General features: G+C 38.9%; 1 protein-coding gene across 5 annotated transcripts in view; it reads left to right on the top strand.

The window, feature by feature from the left end:
* Positions 1-16,776, top strand: part of rps6ka1 (ribosomal protein S6 kinase a, polypeptide 1) — a 170,080-nt gene extending 153,304 nt beyond the window's left edge. For 4 of the 5 annotated variants that reach the window (XM_069895452.1, XM_069895451.1, XM_069895454.1 and 1 more), the window contains 7 exons: positions 23-112; positions 1,781-1,939; positions 5,924-6,085; positions 7,318-7,394; positions 9,575-9,692; positions 13,401-13,538; positions 16,060-16,776. In XM_069895452.1, the coding sequence (XP_069751553.1) occupies positions 23-112; positions 1,781-1,939; positions 5,924-6,085; positions 7,318-7,394; positions 9,575-9,692; positions 13,401-13,538; positions 16,060-16,185 (870 nt within the window). In that variant the 3' untranslated portion in view covers positions 16,186-16,776. Of the gene's footprint in view, positions 1-22; positions 113-1,780; positions 1,940-5,923; positions 6,086-6,239; positions 7,218-7,317; positions 7,395-9,574; positions 9,693-13,400; positions 13,539-16,059 lie in introns of those variants that run through there. The other variant, XM_069895456.1, reaches the window with a different exon arrangement.
* The last annotated feature ends 1,713 nt before the right edge of the window (positions 16,777-18,489 follow it).

Below are 18,489 nucleotides of genomic sequence, written 5' to 3'. Positions count from 1 at the left end.
GAGGTGTTTGTGTTCTTTTAAGATTGTTGATAAGAGCAAGAGAGACCCCTCAGAGGAAGTTGAAATTCTGCTGCGGTATGGACAACACCCAAACATCATAACACTGAAAGATGTGAGTGCCAAAGAGTTCTGTGCGACTGGGTCTGAGCCATTAACATCAGGAACTAAACAGCCAACAAATGCCCAAGTCATAAATTGTGTAAATACCAAAAGTGTCAATTTCTACAAGTATTTTACTCATTAAATTTCACAAAATGTGTGCAATTGTGTTCATGCAACAAATTAAACTTTAGCCATAAATGAAAGGCCATGTGGATCCCTTTACATAATGAAGAACTGAACCATCAAGGTGAGGTGCAGTTCAATATCGTTACAAGTTTAAAAGGTCAGAACATGCAGCAAATAAATTTCTAGTGTAAGGTAAAACATCATGAGATGGGAATGTGTAGGGAGTTACCCTGTACAGGGCAGTAACAAGAAGGGGAGGTGTCCTTGTACTCCTGTTAGGTAAAACATCATGAGATGGGAATGTACAGGGCTGTAACAAGATGTGAATGCATCCTTGTACTTACAAGATAAGAGAGACATTGATGGATTGAGAGGCAGGAAGCTAGCAGGGAAAGGATAGCAACAGTTTTAGTCATTGGACAAGTAATGATATGATGATGTTCTAAGCACATATCCAAGGATATAAAAAATCACCATTTTGCTGATAACGGCAGAATGCATTCTCCGACTAACATGGTTGGTCGCAAGTGTTACAATCCGGTAATAAAGAACAAAGAACCCTGATTTCGACTCAGCCTGGTGTTTGTCTCACTCATTCATGAACAAAGCAGACCTAACACTAGTCAGGAAAAAAGGTAAAATATTTAATTCATCAACTCTTAAAAGCATAAAAGAAGTAAAGATAATGTTGGCATATGGCTTGAAACAACTTCCTGATCATCTGTGTCATCCTCTGGTTTGATTTTAATTTATCATTGCAGTGTGCCTATTTGACCCTTCCATGTTTCATAAATAGTTTGAATGGCTTCCAATATGGCTTTTTAAGAATCTACTGTATTGATCAAGGACATGTCATAAATCAGATTAAGCAAGGATGCAAGGCTATTTCTGCTAAAAAAAATTCTGTTAATGACTTAAACAATCCAACTGTGCCATCATCACTAACTGAAACCAGTATTCTTTATCTACAGTTTTTCAAAAATGTCCAGGTGGGATAGAAACTTGCATTTATTGCATTATTGATTCAGTCCTTATTGCGAGTCATTGGTATTACAAATTACATTACAAATGTCACTTCTCTCAATCAAAACCAGTTTGGATCGATAGTTTAAGGTCAAAACCTCGTGTTAATGATTTTAATATAAATAAATAATTTGATATAATAAGTAAAGAGTTAAAAGTTCAGGTTTCACTAAAATATTTTTCCAAGGTCCAAATGAGAGCTCAGAATTCTTCTAAACAGTTCTTTATGCTATGATATGATATCCAACACACATTCCAAAATCCAGGAGCTTATTTCCCGACTATAGGCACCAAACTAGGCACTGCCACTTTATCAGGTGCCTGGGATATGCAGGAATATCCAATTCTAAATCTGACATTGATCAAGTTCCAGTTTGTTTTCTTGTCAAAGAATTATACTGTAAAAGGGAGAAAATAATCAAATCCAAACCAAATGCTAAAGAGTTTAAATGGAAACAAGATAGAGGGTACAGATGGGAATGGATTTCTCTAACCATTCTTTGGTTTTGCCCTGGTGATGCTCGTTTAGGTCTACAATGACAATAAGTACATCTACCTCGTGACTGAATTGATGAGAGGAGGTGAACTGCTGGATAAAATAATGCAGGAGAAGGGCTTCTCTGAGCGCGAGGCAAGTGCTCTTCTCCACACAATCACTAAGACGGTGGAATACCTGCATTCTCAGGGGGTAAGTGACTATTGTTTGAGGCAGATGCTGGAATACAGAAAAAAAACCAAATCAAACTGCTGAGGGAACTGAGTTGACCAATCAGCATCTGTGGAGGGAAATAAAGAGTTAGTGTTTCAGGTTGAGGCCCTTCATCTCCACTGAAATAGTAGAAGATGTCCAGTATAAAGAGTAAAGGGGCTAAGGTGGATCTAAATGAGGAGGGGTTGGTTGGTACAGAATCAGATGGTCAAGCAGAGGATAGAGATATCACAGAGACTGCAAGGTGGCAAGTGGAGACAATAAAAGACTGCAGATTATGGAACCAGATGAGAAATGAAGGTGAACCAGATAAGAAATGAAGGTGAACCTGATAAGAAATGAAAGTGAACCAGATGAGAAATGAAGGCGAACCAGATAAGAAATGAAGGCGAGCCAGATAAGAAATGAAGGCGAGCCAGATAAGAAATGAAGGCGAGCCAGATAAGAAATGAAGGCGAGCCAGATAAGAAATGAAGGTGAACCAGATGAGAGGGATAGTGGGCATTTGAGAACAGTGGATGGAGAGGTGAAAATGGGAGGTGTGTGTGGTAATGGAGTAGTTATGGCAGGGGAAAGAAATCTGGTAATGCTGAAGAGATGGGGTTTGGAATCAAGGATGTATGTGTGCAAGAGGACTTGGGTGGATCAGAAGAGCGAAAGGCACAGAGGGTGAATATTTTAACTGAACATTGCTAATGTCATTTTGTTTTAGACCATCTGGGCAGAACATGAATTTGCTGTCCTTTAGATTTGTATTTGGTCCTGCACTGGCAGCAAAGAAGGCCAAGGGCAGACATCAGTGTGAAATGGCTTGCAACTGCAAGCTCCTGTTGGTCATTACAGACAGAATGGAAATGTTTGATAAAGCGGTCACCTAGTCTGCACTTGATCCCACCTGGATCCACTTATCATTTTTCCAGCTCTTGCCCCTCTCCACCCACTCTCCTCTTGATACAATCTTCCTTCTCTTTTAGTCCATATGATGGGTCTCTTCAGTCCCTTTCCTTCCACAGATACTGCTGAGTACCCCAGCAGTTTTTTTTTTGCATAGGGATTATTGTTTTCAGTTAGTATATTGCAGCATAGGTTACTTTTTAAAACACCACCATTCCATCATTAGCAGGATTTTTTTGTATGATGGAAGTGGTAATGGGACACTGGGACACGGGCAGAGTTGACCTGGATTTATGGAAGGGAAATGGTGCTTAACCAATACATTATTTTTAAGTTTTTAATTAGAAGAATAAGAGGGAGTCAGTGGATGTGGTGTATTTGGATTTGCAAAAGATCTTTAATAGGTGGCATATAAGAGATTATTAAACAAAATTAAAGTGCACATTACTGGTGAGGTTAATATGTAGATTTGGATTGAGGTCTGGTTAATGGGCAAAAAAAAGCAAGAATAAAACTGCTTAATTATGGGCTAAAATGATGGGTGTCAGAGATCCTTGCTGGGGTTTCATGAGTTCAGCTTGTTATCTATGATTTGGAAGATTGCAGCTTTGAATGGCATAGTTTTTTTTAAACTTTATTTAAGATTTTATAACATGAATAAGATATAAGATTACATTTAAAAAAAATTTAAAAATGAAATAATGAAATTACAATACAACATCACACAACATTAATAAACCGACTCAAATTAATCCAACCCCCCCCCTCCTTCTCCCCCCCACAATAGAGTGAAGGATTAATAAGATTAGTAATATATGTAAGAGAAAAAAAACCCACTTACAAAAAAACCAGAAACATTAAACAATAATCAATTCTTAAAAAAGAATTGTAGCATGAGAAAAAAAGATAAAAAAAACTTTCTCTATAAAAATAAACCTTCACCAAATATCAACTAACTTCACATCTATCATCATATTAGTCACATAAACCACCATCTTAAAACAAAACCCCCAAACCTCATTCAATTTTAGTACTCTTCCACCATTTTTCCCTTTTACTCTTGAATACTTATCCAATAAAAGCCCCAATACCACATTTAAATATGAATGGCATAGTTGAGTAACTCCAACATGATTTGAAGATTGCATGTATTACAGGTAAGGAGCGTTGGAAGTGGATGGTGTTGAGCTCTTTAAATGTGGTTGATGCTGAACTCATCCAGACCAGAAGAGACTATTCCATCACAAACCAGACTTGTGCTTTATAGATGATTAGGAACTCTTTGGGGGAACTGGGAGATGAATTAGGTGATATAAGATACCCAGATTTTGTCGTTATAGTATTTATGTGCTGGTCCAGCTGAGATTCTGTCAGTATAGGCTCTCTTCCAGATGGCAATGCCAATTCCATTGAATAAGAGGGGAAGGTGACTTGACTTTGTCTTATTGGCGGTCATCATTACCTGGCAGTTTTGTGACAGGAATATTTCAGCCATATATTAGTCCATACCTGTGGTTTACTGCATGCAGGCAGGAACTTGAGTTGACAACATTGTGAACTCAACAGATAATTATATCTCAACTTTTGACCTTGTGATAAAAGAGAAGTTGCTGAAGATAATTAAATCCAGGGAAATGATCTGATGAACTCCTGAAATGATGACTTTGGCTATAAAGACTGATGTCCAACAATCACAACCACATTCCCATTCATGTCAAATTTGCCAGGCTTGTTTGATGCCATACTCAGTTAAATTTTGTATTCATGTTAAGGACAGTCATTCTCACCTCACCATGGGAAATGTAGCTCTCTGGATGAAGGTGATGAGGCCAACACTGGTCCTGATAAACAAGTTATAAGTGCCACATATGATAACACTAAGAATAGACTATGGTACTTCACCAGATAGAATTGGTTCAGCCTTTTCTGAATAGAACATATCTGCACAATTTTCCAGCATGGTGGGTAAATGCCATTACTCAAATAAGCTGGTTAGAAAGCACAGATCCTTAGCATCACAGCTAGATATTGGGAGATTGCTATTTATTATGTCAGGGACAGAATTTTAAACAACAATTAAATCATTTTCTGAATTCGTCAGTCAGATGTCAAATGACTCAAATGAAAGTGGTTGCAAATTAGAATGCTGCCACCATTTAATTTCCCATATGAGAAAGGTATTCAAAAGGGCAATTTAAGCCTGAGGTAAAACACAAAAGCCTGCAGACACCATAATTGAAATAAAAACCATTAAGCCCGAAATCCAGGTTATATATCTTTATCAAAATCAGAATCTATTGTCATGAACAAGTCATGAAATCGGTGATTTATGGCAGCATCCTGGTGCATACGTTCATAATATAACCATCTTATGACATTTCTATGAAAAATTAAGTAATAACAATAAGAGTGGCCCGAAAAATAAGGCTGAATCTTTGGTTCATTGATTATTCAGGAATATGCTGGCAGCAGAGAAGTAGCTGCGCTTGTGTCGCTGAGTGCTCTTGTACCTTTTCCCCGATGGAAGCAGAATGAAGAGGGCGTGGCCTGGGTGATGGGGGTCTTTGAGGATAGAGGCTAGTTTTTTTAAGTCACCGCCTCATGTAGGAGTGAAGTCTGATGCCTGTGATGACACAGGCCGAGCTAACAACCCTCTGGAGTTCATTCTTGTTCTGAGAGTTGGTGCCTCCATACCAGGCAGTGATGCAACCAGCCAGAATGCTCTCCACGTTAAACCTGTTGAAGGTTATGAGCTTACGCCTTTGGTGACATACCGAACCGCCTCAGACACCTCAAAAAGTATAGCCTCTGGCGAGCCGCCTTTGTGATTGCATCAATATGGAGGCTCCAGGACAGATCCTCGGAGATGTTGACACCCAGGAAGTTAAGTTTTTGACCCTCTCCATTACTGGGTTGTGTTCCCCTGACTTCCTCCTGAAGTCCATAATCTTTGTTATATAAAGTACACTGTTTCACCTGCTGAGTTTCTCCAGCATTGTGTTTTTACAATTTAAGCCTGCTTTGATCCACTGGCAAGATCTTCATTTTTTTCATTGCTGACTCATTCAGGTGGTTCACAGAGACCTGAAGCCAAGTAATATCCTCTATGTCGATGAATCAAGTAATCCAGAATCCATCCGCATCTGTGATTTTGGTTTTGCTAAGCAGCTGAGGGCTGATAATGGTCTCCTCATGACTCCATGCTATACAGCCAACTTTGTTGCCCCAGAGGTGAGAACTACTAGTACCATTTTAATGATTGTACAGGATCAATTTTTTATAGCTGTGCATTTCGTGGTTTTTGTGTTCATCAATTTACGTTCTTTGTCTCTAACTGCTCTCATTAACTGAATAACTTCATCACTAGTTTGTCAATTTCTTTTAGGAAATACTGACCGAATCATATCAGAGGTAATGATACCCTGTAATCACATTGATCATATCTCTTTGTCCTATCCGTGGCTCCCAATTTCTCTTTCATTGAATTCAAGCTGACTATCCTCTGTGTTTCCATCCAAATGTGGTATCTTGAAGGGCTAACATCTGCTGGGGATGATTAATCTGAGGCTGGATTTTCTTAACATTAAATGTGTACATGTAGACACAGATATGTGAATGAACATGAATGCATGATCTTGGGGTCCAGAGACAAGTTTCTGTGTTATTGGTAAAATTATTTGGTCATTAATAAGACAGTAAAATGATCTATTCCCTGTGTTATGTAACCAGACCAGCTGCAATAGAAATTCACTGACAATTATATCTTCAAAACAATAATTTTTATTAATAACTATTAATAATATAACACTCCTTACTTAACTCTAACTTAACCCCACTACGCACAGATGAATGTGTGTGTGTATGTGGCCAGTCCCAAAACCATTACAGTTTAGGCAGGATTACAAAAAGAAACAATTATTAAAGTTCAACCCCTTCAAAAGTATGGATCATGAACTGGCTTGTTTGAACAGATTATCAAACAAATGTTGAGTATTTGAAGTTCCTCTCCTCCAAACATTTTATGAGCAATAGCTTCTGGGCTGTCTGCACAGCTTAACGAGCTGAATAGCTGTGTACACAATTGCTTCTCCTTAGCAAATACTATTGTCTTAAGAATCATTTCAGTTTTTATGGCTGTGTATACAGCTTCAACCAACAATGAACTAGTAGAGACATTTTGTCTCTCAAAATGGTTTCTGTGTGTAAGTGTCTATGAGTGACCCTGTCCACCCATAAAGCTTTTTCTAAGAAATTATATAATTTTCCTAAAGATTAATAATACAATTCCATCACACCTGACCTCTAGACATAAAATTCAAGCAAGAGAAAAAAAAAACCAGATTTTAATTTATATTGTGGCTTTCATTTTTTTTACTGCTTTTGTTACTATTCAAAAAGTTTTGTTTGGCGATGGTGAATGCCATCGCATTAATGAATTTAAAGAGAAGTCTATCTGTGTCCAGGTTCTCAAACGCCAAGGATATGATGAAGGTTGTGATATTTGGAGTCTGGGTATTTTACTCTACACCATGTTGGCTGGGTGAGTGGCTGTTTTTCATTTGTTTGTGGTCAATGTTAACAATATAACCATATAACCATTTACAGAGCAGAAACAGGCCATGTCAGCCTTTCGAGTCCGCACCGGTTCACTAGAACAACTCCACTAGCTCAAACCTCCCGCTCTCCGCCAATAACCCTCCGACCCCCTCCCCTCCATGTACACATCCAACCTTCTCTTAAATGACAGAAGGGACCCTGATGCCACTATCTCATTCGGAAGTTCATTCCATTCTGCCACCACTCGCTGAGTGAAAAAGCCACCTCTAATATTTCTCCTAAAGTAACAATGTTATTGTTATTGTATCTGATCCAGTTGTGCAAATACACTTTTGATTCAAGAAGAAGCATAATGACACCAGTTATTTTCCTACAAATTTCAACTTTGTAAATAAATTGTAAGTTACTCTGGCATTCAGATGTTTTATGTGTCTTAAATATACTTTGTTCTTGGACACCACATCCAACATGACGGTTCGATTGAGATCGGAGTGTTGGTTGAGTTTTGGAATTAAGAAACAATGTTATTCAAAGACCAAGTCAATTATCTGATGTCTGATCAACATCCTATTGTGAAATGTACTACAGGACATATAACTTGATTACTAAATGCATTACCCTGTAATGACAGTCTGCCAGCCTCTCTTCCCTGTGTGAGTAATTATTGTGAAGCATTTAGAGATGATTAAAATGTAAACAATTTTAGTAATTTATATTACAAAAACAATTCTGACAGCAGATCTAAATTCATTATTTTTTCATGCATGCTATTTAATGGTTCTGCGTACTCGAGATGGCAGAGGCTGGCAGCATCGAATCCAACTGCGCTGGGTGGGTCACGTCTCCAGAATGGAGGATCATCGCCTCCCCAAGATTGTGTTCTATGGCGAGCTCTCCACTGGCCATCGTGTCAGAGGTGCACCAAAGAAGAGGTACAAGGACTGCCTAAAGAAATCTCTTGGTGCCTGCCCCATTGACCACCGCCAGTGGGCTGATCTCGCCTCCAACCGTGCATCTTGGCGCCTCACAGTTCGGCGGGCAGCAACCTCCTTGGAAGAAGACTGCAGAGCCCACCTCACTGACAAAAGGCAAAGGAGGAAAAACCCAACACCCAACCCCAACCCACCAATTTTCCCCTGCAACCGTGTCTGCCTGTCCCGCATTGGACTTGTCAGCCACAGACGAGCCTGCAGCTGACGTGGACATTTACCCCTCCATAAATCTTCGTCCGCGAAGCCAAGCCAAAGAAGAAGAATACAAAGTGTAATTGAAGATTCATGAGAGGAGGTGTTAAGGCAGATTAATTTCTAAATTGTAGGGACATTTCTAATCGGTGTTCAGATATGCTGACATTCAAATGACTGAATTTTCCAACTCTTAAAATCATGACACAGCTGGCAAAAATTGTTTCATCAGAAAGAAATGATATACTTTTGCCTGCAAACTTGTATTCCTATTTGGTTCTGAGATGATGATGTAGTTTTTCAGAAAGACTTTGCAGTTGTTCAGTGAGAATTAAAGTGTGAGACGAAGTAAAAATTTAAACCAAGCAAAACATTAACCTCACTTATTATACTGCCATTTTTATCTGAAACTTGAAGGCAGTGTTTGGTTGTAAAATATTCAATCAAATTAACATTTAAAATGGGCTCCATATTTAATCTGATAATAAATGGGAAGCTCTCACCCAGTTCCATTCAGCCCATTCTCAATACATTTACTTAAGTGTCGAGAGTAATAAAACTTTGTTAAGAACAACTGGTGATTATGCATCTGGGAAAGAGGCTGGTGTTGCTTCATCTGGTGGATCTTTGAGAAGTTGCCCTGTGGGAATACTTCGAAACAAGAAAGTCACCTGAAGCTGTGATCGTAGTCAATGAACAGGAGTACTGGAGAAACTCAGCAGGTCCTGGGTCGTCCATAGGAGGCAAAGATATAGATATCCACCGTTTCAGGCCTGAGCCCAAGATACCTTGATGAAGGGCTCAGGCGAAAACATTGGTTGTATATATCCTATGGGTGACTAAGGACCTTGCTGAGTTTCTCCAGTACTCTTGTGAATTAACTGGAATCACATTATATGAACAATGTAATATCAGGGTGTTTAAATTGGTACAAATCTTGCTTATTCAGAACTCTGCTCTTTTAATCGATGTCTTTTAGGTATACCCCATTTGCTAATGGGCCAGATGACACACCAAGTGAAATTCTGGCCAGGATTGGGAGTGGGCAATACAGTCTGCAGGGTGGAAACTGGGACAAAGCATCTTCTGCTGCAAAGGTCAGTTGTTTTTTTAAATTAAGGGTAATGCAAAGGTAAATTTTGAATGAATTTATAACATTGCTGACCCTACAACTTTGACCATCAGAGAAAGAAAACGGTTCCAGGCTAGGAAATTTGAGGTGCAGTTTTCTTAATTATCTGGATTCCCCTTTTGGGTTTATGAATATGCACCTGAAAATGAGGGAGAATTAAAATGTTTTGCATGTCCATTAACATTGAATGATGGCATATTGAAAGGGCTGGGAGTGAAGGGTAATAAATCCCTTGGTCCTGATGACATGCATCTGCAGGCTTTAAGAGGCAGTAGTGAATCCACTGGTTATCATTTTCTGAAATTCCTTCAGTTTTAGAATGGGTCCCACAAAATGGAAGATGGATTGTATAAGAGAGAAGGAAAAAAACTCAGAACTACAATCAAATGAGTCTGTAAGCAGTAATAGGGAAAATGCATGAATCCAGAACAGAAGTGGGAACATGGCACAGAAAAAATTCATAGGATTTGGCAGACCCAATATAGATGTAAAAAAGGATATTACATTTGACATATATGTTGGAGATTTTTTTTGTAACTAGATGAGATAGAAGTAGTCGATGGAGTTGACACACACCCCTTTTCCACTGGCACCTTGTCCCAGAAATTAATTGGGAATTAATCAGTCAAGGGTCCAGTGGAAAAGAAAAACAATCAACACACCAATGTCAAATGATGTCGGGGATTGACAGCCTCTACTCCTACTCATATCACTGGCATCAGCTGACTAAACTGGTGGAAAAAAAGGACAACTTCCATCTATTCCATTCAAAGGTAGACTCTCCAATCCCTGGGGATGAGTTGTGTTCAGTGGAATAGCAGTCAGTGTCCCAGTTAAAGCTGGCCCAGTGGAAATGGCAGAAATGGCTTCCTATCCCAGGACACTGCACGGCCAATTAACTGGGATGCCAATGGAAAAAGGGCTCTAAGGACTTTGCACAAAGTGCTACTCAAGAGGTTATTTGAACATAATTGGAGCAATTGAAATTTGGCTAATATACTAAAATAGACTGAGGATTGGATAGTAGGTATTATAGGTATTGGTGCTGGGGATCCAGCTGATGACAATCTTTATTTCTTCTGGCACCTTGTCCCAGGAATTAACAGGTTAAGGGTTCAGTGAAAAATGAAAACAATTAGCAGGCCGACATCAAATCACACTGGGAATTGACAGCCTCTACCCTTCCTCATATCCCTGGCGTCAGCTGACACCAGTGTGCTGATTAAACCAGTGATTAAACAACTTGCATCCATTCCATTCAAAGGTAGACTTTCCAATCCCCGGGGATGAGTGTGTCCAGTAGAAAAGCAGTGTCCCAGTTAAAGGTGGCCCAGTGGAAACAGCACAAATGGCTTCCTATCCCAGGACACTGCACGGCCAATTAACTGGGATGCCAGTGGAAAAGCTAATGATTGGAATAAGTGGATGAAGTAAAATAGACATTTTCCAATAGTGCAAAGCTGGGTGCATTATGGGCAGGGAGGGGCATGCAAAGAAACTTTAAGAGGATATAAAAACATAATGCTGGTGAAACTCAGCAGGTTTGACTGTACTTTACGTAGCAAGTTAAAGCTACATAACCAGTGTTTCGGGCTTGAGCCCTCATTGGTTATGTATCTTTACCTTGCTATAAAAAAGTACACTGTCTGACCTGCTGAGTTTCTCCAGCATTACGTTTTTACTTCAAATCACCGTGACTGAAGACTTTTGTGTCTTACTCTTTTAAGAGGATATGGAAGATATTGTCAGGCTAAGTGAATAACACACAAGGATAGAGCTTGTAAAATATAAAGTTACACTTTTTGAAATAGGGGATCCTTCTGAAGTTTTGATCAGCTACCGGTATAGTTTACTTGGGGGTTGTCTCTGGCACATGAGGACTTTTTAATGTGCATCTTGCCTGTGCTGTATTTGATCTATGTTTTCTGACGGGAAGTAAAAGAAATGCAAAAGGCTATCTCCATGCTTGGGTTGCACAGATGTTTTTTTTTTCATCAAACTCAAGTGCCAATTTTATTTGATTCTAAGGATGTTATAACAGCCGTTCATTACATGAACTGTGAAGGCACTTCAACTTGTGACAAATCTCATGTTTTAATTATTTTCCATCTTGCTATCTAGACTCTTGACTGGAAAAGTAGAATTGCAACATGGCCAATTGCAATGAATTATGTCAGTTCTCTCTGAGTTTGACTTCTATTCAGCTAATCTCCAACACCCCTTAATTGGATTGAAAGTTAGTTTTGGAGCAGAAAAACACATTAATGCTCTGTCATTATAGCAAGTTGGAGCTCAGCACAAAATGTTGGGTTGTGTGTGCAGTTCTCACAAGGTAGAGCACTAATATGAAACAGCATTGTATTCTAAATTCAGCAATGGTTTCTCTTCCCCCATAATTCTCTCTCACTGATCTTTGCATTATCCTTTGTTTGCATCATGGAATCTTGGATAACACAGATTTTCCTTTCCACTATTTGTCTCACTCCATTGTATTATACAATTTGATATTTTGTATTAGTTTTGTGGAAATGTATTGCCTATTAACCTTGGAAAGACATAAGTTATTGTCTTTGACCCCTGTGTCAAGTTTTGCATTGCCATTGTCTGAGGTTGAAAATAATTATTTGGAGCATGGATCTTTTATGTCTCAAAACCAACCTATTGAAATGTCCACATTAGTGGTAATGCAACTGCCTCTGAAGCACTTGCTTCCTGATTTCATTGTTCCATTGGTCTCACATTCTGTAGTTTTAACATGCTGAAACTCTGTGCTAGTATGCATCTTCTCCAATCACTATTTATGTGTCACATGTGCACTCATGGTATCCAGAACATAGAACAGTACTGCACAAGAACTCTGCCTTGACTCATCATATCTGTGCCAACTTAACTAGACTCATCTTCCTGCAGATGGTCTGTATCGCTTTATTCCCTGCCTGCTCATATGGTTATCCAAATGCCTCTTATACATTGCTATTGTTTTTGATTCCACTGCCTCACCTCACAATATGTTAGGGCACCTCCCTCTCTGTGTATATGGAAAAACCTTGCCTTGTGCATCAGTTTGAGCTTTTCTCTCACCTGCTCACTTTCAACTTATTCTCTCTGGTATTTTGTATTCTCACTCTGAAGAAAGACTGACTACCTATCTTATCAATGCCTCTTATCATTTTATATACATCTAGAAAACTTTTAAAATACACTCCCTCTGAGTTACATTCATGTTCACCTCAATTTCAATCTCTTTCCCCCCCCAAAAAAATTGTCCAGCCCTTCTTTTACAGAATTCAGTATTCTGTAACAGAAGCATTGTGTGCATTGCTCTCTTCTTTCTCTCCAGATTGGTGAATTGGGAGCTGTGGTCTGCAATTACCTTCCTAAAATGTCACCAACTTCTCTTCAGAGCTCAAGCTTAAAGCTACCCCTAATTAAACATCTGACTGTTCTGCTTGTTTATTTTACTTTGCACAATATCCCTTTGTATCTGATTATTATTGTGGAAGAAACTTGAATTGTATTTTTGCAATTGGAAGTGGTACATGAATGTAAATTTCTATATTAATCTTATTTCCTCTAGATATTTAGCACTGAACAAACTACTTGTTATTTACTCCATTTGGGTAACAATAGTTAATAAATCTGATACATGCATTACAATATTCCTTCTTCACAGGATCTTGTCTCCAAGATGTTGCATGTTGACCCACACAGACGCCTGACAGCAAAGCAGGTCCTGAAACATCAATGGATTGTGAACAGAGATCAGCTGCCACAGAGCCAGCTTGCCCGACAGGATGTCAAGCTTGTTAAAGTAGGTTGTCCTTGTAACATACAAGTAGTTAATCGTACAACAGCGAAACAGGCTGTTCACCCCATCATTTGCATTAATCCCATCCTTCAGCCTGGACATTACTTAAATGCTGCTAGCAACTCTGCTTCCTTCAGTTCATTCCTCTTTGTGTGTATTTAAGGCAGAGATTGACAGATATTTGTCAGAGCATCAAGGGTTACGGGTAAGAGCTGGGGAGCGGGGTTGAGCGAGAAGATGGATCAGATCATGATTAGAATGGCGGAGCAGACTTGATGGGTCATTGGCTTACTTCTGCTTCTTTATCTTATGGTACTGAATTCTTGCCTCTCTTTGTAGGAAAAAATGTCCCCCTCAGATCCCCTCTAAATCTTTTGCTCATTACTCTAGTCCAGTGGTTTTCAAATTTTTTTCTTTCCACTCACAAACTGTAAAGGTCAAAACCTTGTGTTTTTACTTCTTAGTTAATTTTATGACTATCACTTTAAGAAAAATTGTTGTTTGTAGTGTTACCATAGTGACTATGTTGGAATATCCGTGGAGACTCTGAGCTTGTTTCTTATTCTTCGAAGAACCTTGGAGGAGTTCAATGCGTAAGCATTGAAATACTTTTCTTTGAATTTGTCTTATCTCATCATCTTAATCATTTCTTATTATTGTCTTATGTTGTTATGTCTTTATATTATAATGGAATGCTTTGTTACTCATCGTATGAAAATCTCAATGCAAAGTTATGCAAATTGTTTTATCAACAAATTAAAGCTACTTACAGCTGCAAATACAGAGTTTGATTTATTGGATTAATAAGATAGTAACATCATCACTTACATTTCTGTGAAGATGATATGTTTTGAAATTGGGAAATACAAGAGATTGCAAAGTGTCATCTACACAAACCACTTTAAGTATTCCCTATGACATAGGTGCTCTGTGATTAGTAAGGGATTACTTAAAGTGGTATGTGAGTGGAAAGAAAAAGTTTGAAAGCCACTGTCCTAATCTAAATCTATGCCAGAGTTGGTGCCAGAACGAGTGTTAGAGGAGGGCATTAAGGTAACTGGGTGGGGCACAGTCTGACAGTCATAGACTTGGTCGGGGTGGGGGGGGGGGGGGGCGCAGTGCTTGTGGTGGCCTACCTGCCGAGCAGATGTAAACCTCCTCCATCACTGATGTAGCAGCCGAAAGCACTGCTTTTTATTGCGTGGAGAGTCACTAGCATATATCAAGCTGAATACTAATGGCGCTTGATGCACAATAATGAAGCGGACGGGGATGGGTTTGATGGCAACAGATGGCCACGAGCATACGGGGGCACAGAACCTCATGGAGTGAGGGGTCAGGCCGTGTGAGAGTATGTGGTCACAACCAGCACCTAGCAAGGGGGCCCATGCCCATGAATGCCCCCTTGGTGCACTTCCAATGAAGTTTCCTGCTATCTAAGTCACCTATAGGCTTCAATTTCATATAATTCAAGCATGTCCCCTCTTAAGCTCCTCTGGAGAAAATGGATCTCTCACCTCAGCCCTGGCAATATTCCAGTGTTATTGCAACTTTCCAAGAGTGTGGTAGCAAGTACTCCAGGTGAAGTCTGATCAATTGTTTTAATGAAGTAAGAGCATAACTTGCTCTTGTATTCAGTGCCCTGACTAATGATGGCCAGTATCATATATGCTGTATCCTATAACCATGTCACCTGTCTGCTCTACCACCTTGTACTTGCACATCAAGATCCCTCTGTTCTCAGAGCTCCTTGGGACTTTGGTGTACATAGTAGCCACATTACTGCTCCCAGATTTATCAGGATTAAATGTCATCTGTAACTTCACAGCCCATTTCACAAACACATTGATATCACCCTGTAGCCTCAGACTATCTTCCATGTTGTTATTAACTTTACAAACTGTGTGTCATCTGTAAACTTGCATTTTTATAGAACCACATCCAAATCATTCACATTGTGGGTACAGGTACTCTCCATCTCTATTGTCTTCTCTTCTACCTAGATGGAATTGCTGTCATTTAAAGCAGAATTTCATGCATTTCTAATTATGACATAGTCCTGATCAAATAAATTGGAACCCTCCCGTTTGAGCATGTTCCTTTGCAAAATCTAACTTGTCTGCACTTAAACAAAGGAAATGTGAACTGTTCTCTTAGTTAAACCAGCACAGAAAACAGACCATTTGACCCTTCCAGTCTGTGCCAACCATTATTCCGCTAATGCCATTGACCTGCTCCCATTCCATAATCCTCGAGTGCTCTCCCAATTGGCTGCTGTGATATTTCTATCCACTGAATGCAAGTAATTTTTTCAGTATTTGTCAGCTTGAATTGTTTTCAAACCCTGGTTTAGCATAATTTTTTTTTAATTGGCATAATTTTAATCTTTAAAAACTGTTTCACTAAATTATAATCTTCATATATCCAGTGGAGGTAAGTGACCTTAAAGCTATACAACAACATGTCTTTGCACTGCAAATTAATTCTTGATTGGGTTTTTTAAATAGTATTTTCTTCTTCTTAGGGGGCTATGGCTGCCACATTCTCAGCCTTGAACAGTTCTCCACCAGCACCAAAACTGGAGTCTGTGAAAGCATCAACTCTGGCTCAACGCAGAGAACTTAAAAAACTGCCTTCAACATCACTGTGATTCTGAATTCGTACCTACAACTTGCTTCAAACTCTGATCATTTCTGGGAAAGCTAAGTTACATGAACAGTCACAGACCCCCTCCAAGTTGTGGCAATTCATCAGAGTTTGGAGCTTTGAAAATCGATGGGACAATTTTGCTGAACATGAGAAAGGAAAAAAATGGGTGGAAGCCAAGGGGCATCTGCCTGCCATTGTGCAAATTTTTTTTTCTTGCAATTTTGTTGCAGTGTCTTAAATATCTCACACCAATTTTGGTGAAAACTATCATGAGCTGTCTGGAAGCTGAGTCCTGATTAAGAGTATTTATAGTGGATTTTTCTTTTAAGGACATGGGAACAAACAGTACTTTTTGAATTGGCTATGAGCATGTTATGGGTACAAGTCATACAAAATTGTCAGTGAATCCCTGGGGTGTTGTCAGGTTAAAGCTCAGGTTCAGATTATGCAGCAACATTCTTGAGAGCTTTAAAGATTTTAATCTATGATCATGTGTAGAAACTCATCATTGGAGTAACTAAATATTTGAATCGTAGTTCAGGCCATCTACAATGATATGTGGTAATGGTTTCATTATATGCCTTGAAAATCATCATTTATTGCTGCTTCATTTTCCTTTCTCAGTCATAGAATTATGTGAACAAAGCAGCACTGTAAATGAAAAACTGTATACAGTAAAATCCTTGAAATCTAGCACCTATGGGGATTGATAGATGCTGGGTAAGTGGATTTTCCGGTTGCTTGAGACTTAACATGCCTAACTAATACACCTGCATTGAGAATAAACAGTTTAAAAGACAAAAATACTATATTGTATTTAGACTGAACAAATTTCACTTGCATGAATTTTCTTTGGAAACATTTAACCATTGCTGCATTTGCAGGTTCCCCCCTCCCCAACCTCCACCTCCATGGAGCTGCCTAAAAGGTGAATAACATTATAGATAATTAACCCCCCCCCCTCCCAAGTTTACAGATAAAGCCTCTGACTGGAGTAATTCTTATTAAACAGGGATAAGGCAATACTTTTTAGGAGTCACTCCAATGACGAGCAGCATCAACCAGCTCTTCATCCTAGACAATACCTTTGCTGTTTGACATAACTTCATTCAAACAGCTGCAAAGCATAACAAGGCTCTCTGCTGGCTGAATATATGCTCCCATTTTCACCAAAGGTTTATGTTACTTCAGAGAAGATTTAATTTTACAATTTTAAACTTGCATATTTTTACCTATTATTTTATTCTTATTTTTTAAATTTATTTTCCTCAATTTTTTTTGCTGGTTGCTTGAATTCCAGATATCGGGGTGGGGGGGAGGGGGGTTTACTGTTGTAATAATGTAATCTGCCAATGGACAACTGAAATCTACTTTTTTCATTAGATTGCATGCATAAAACATAAAATTGCTTAAAAACAGCAAATCATCTTTCTAAAATAGCTGCTGAACTCTATACCAGCAGGTTATGCTTCTGCAAGAGACAGGTTTGCCACTAGATATGGTACCTTCAAGAACAATTCAGTTGTTCCATAGCCAGTGCTTAAATTCTGCTTTCTGAACCAAATATCCTGTCACTGCCAGTTTTTTTCTTGTTCGATACCTGAATAGTGTCAGTATCTGTAGCAAATGTGTATCAGGAATTAACAGTACCTAGAGTGATTATCTAGTGTCACTTGCCAGAATGTGGAGGTTATTGCATATTGGGATGGTGGTATAGTAGCAGTGTTTCTATATCCAGGCCATATATATGAATGGATGACTTGTGTTAGTGTGATTGTGTAACTGGCCAGTGGTTAGACCAGGAGTAATTTGTACAAATGGGGGTGTAATATCCAGGCCATATATATGAATGGAAAACTTGTATATATTTGTGTGATTGTGTAACTGGACAGTGGTTAGACCAGGAGTAATTTGTACAATGGGAGTGTAATATCCAGGCCATATAGATGAATGGAGGACTTGTGTAACAATGTTGATTGTCTATCTGAATGAGGCATGCATGATTGGGAATCCAGGGGTTGTCAACATCTGGATTATTTATGTTCCAGTCGATGCTGGGATAATAGTTTCAAAGATTGGTGATTTTAGTAAGTAACCAAGATGATGAATAGTTAATTTAATTGAAATACTTGTTTTCATTGTCTGAGCTTCAGTAGGAATTGCTAATCTAATTCCAAGGCAACCAATTCTTCATGTTGCTTTCCTAAGATGTGTTGGATAATTGATCCTTGGAGGAGACAGCGCCAGTTAAACAGATGGCATGATAAACTGAACATCCATTTGCAATGGATTAAACATGAAGCAT

Source organism: Narcine bancroftii, chromosome 8 (genome assembly GCF_036971445.1).
Source record: "Narcine bancroftii isolate sNarBan1 chromosome 8, sNarBan1.hap1, whole genome shotgun sequence".
Taxonomy (NCBI): Eukaryota; Metazoa; Chordata; class Chondrichthyes; order Torpediniformes; family Narcinidae; genus Narcine; species Narcine bancroftii.
This window is presented reverse-complemented; position numbering and strand designations above follow the sequence as displayed.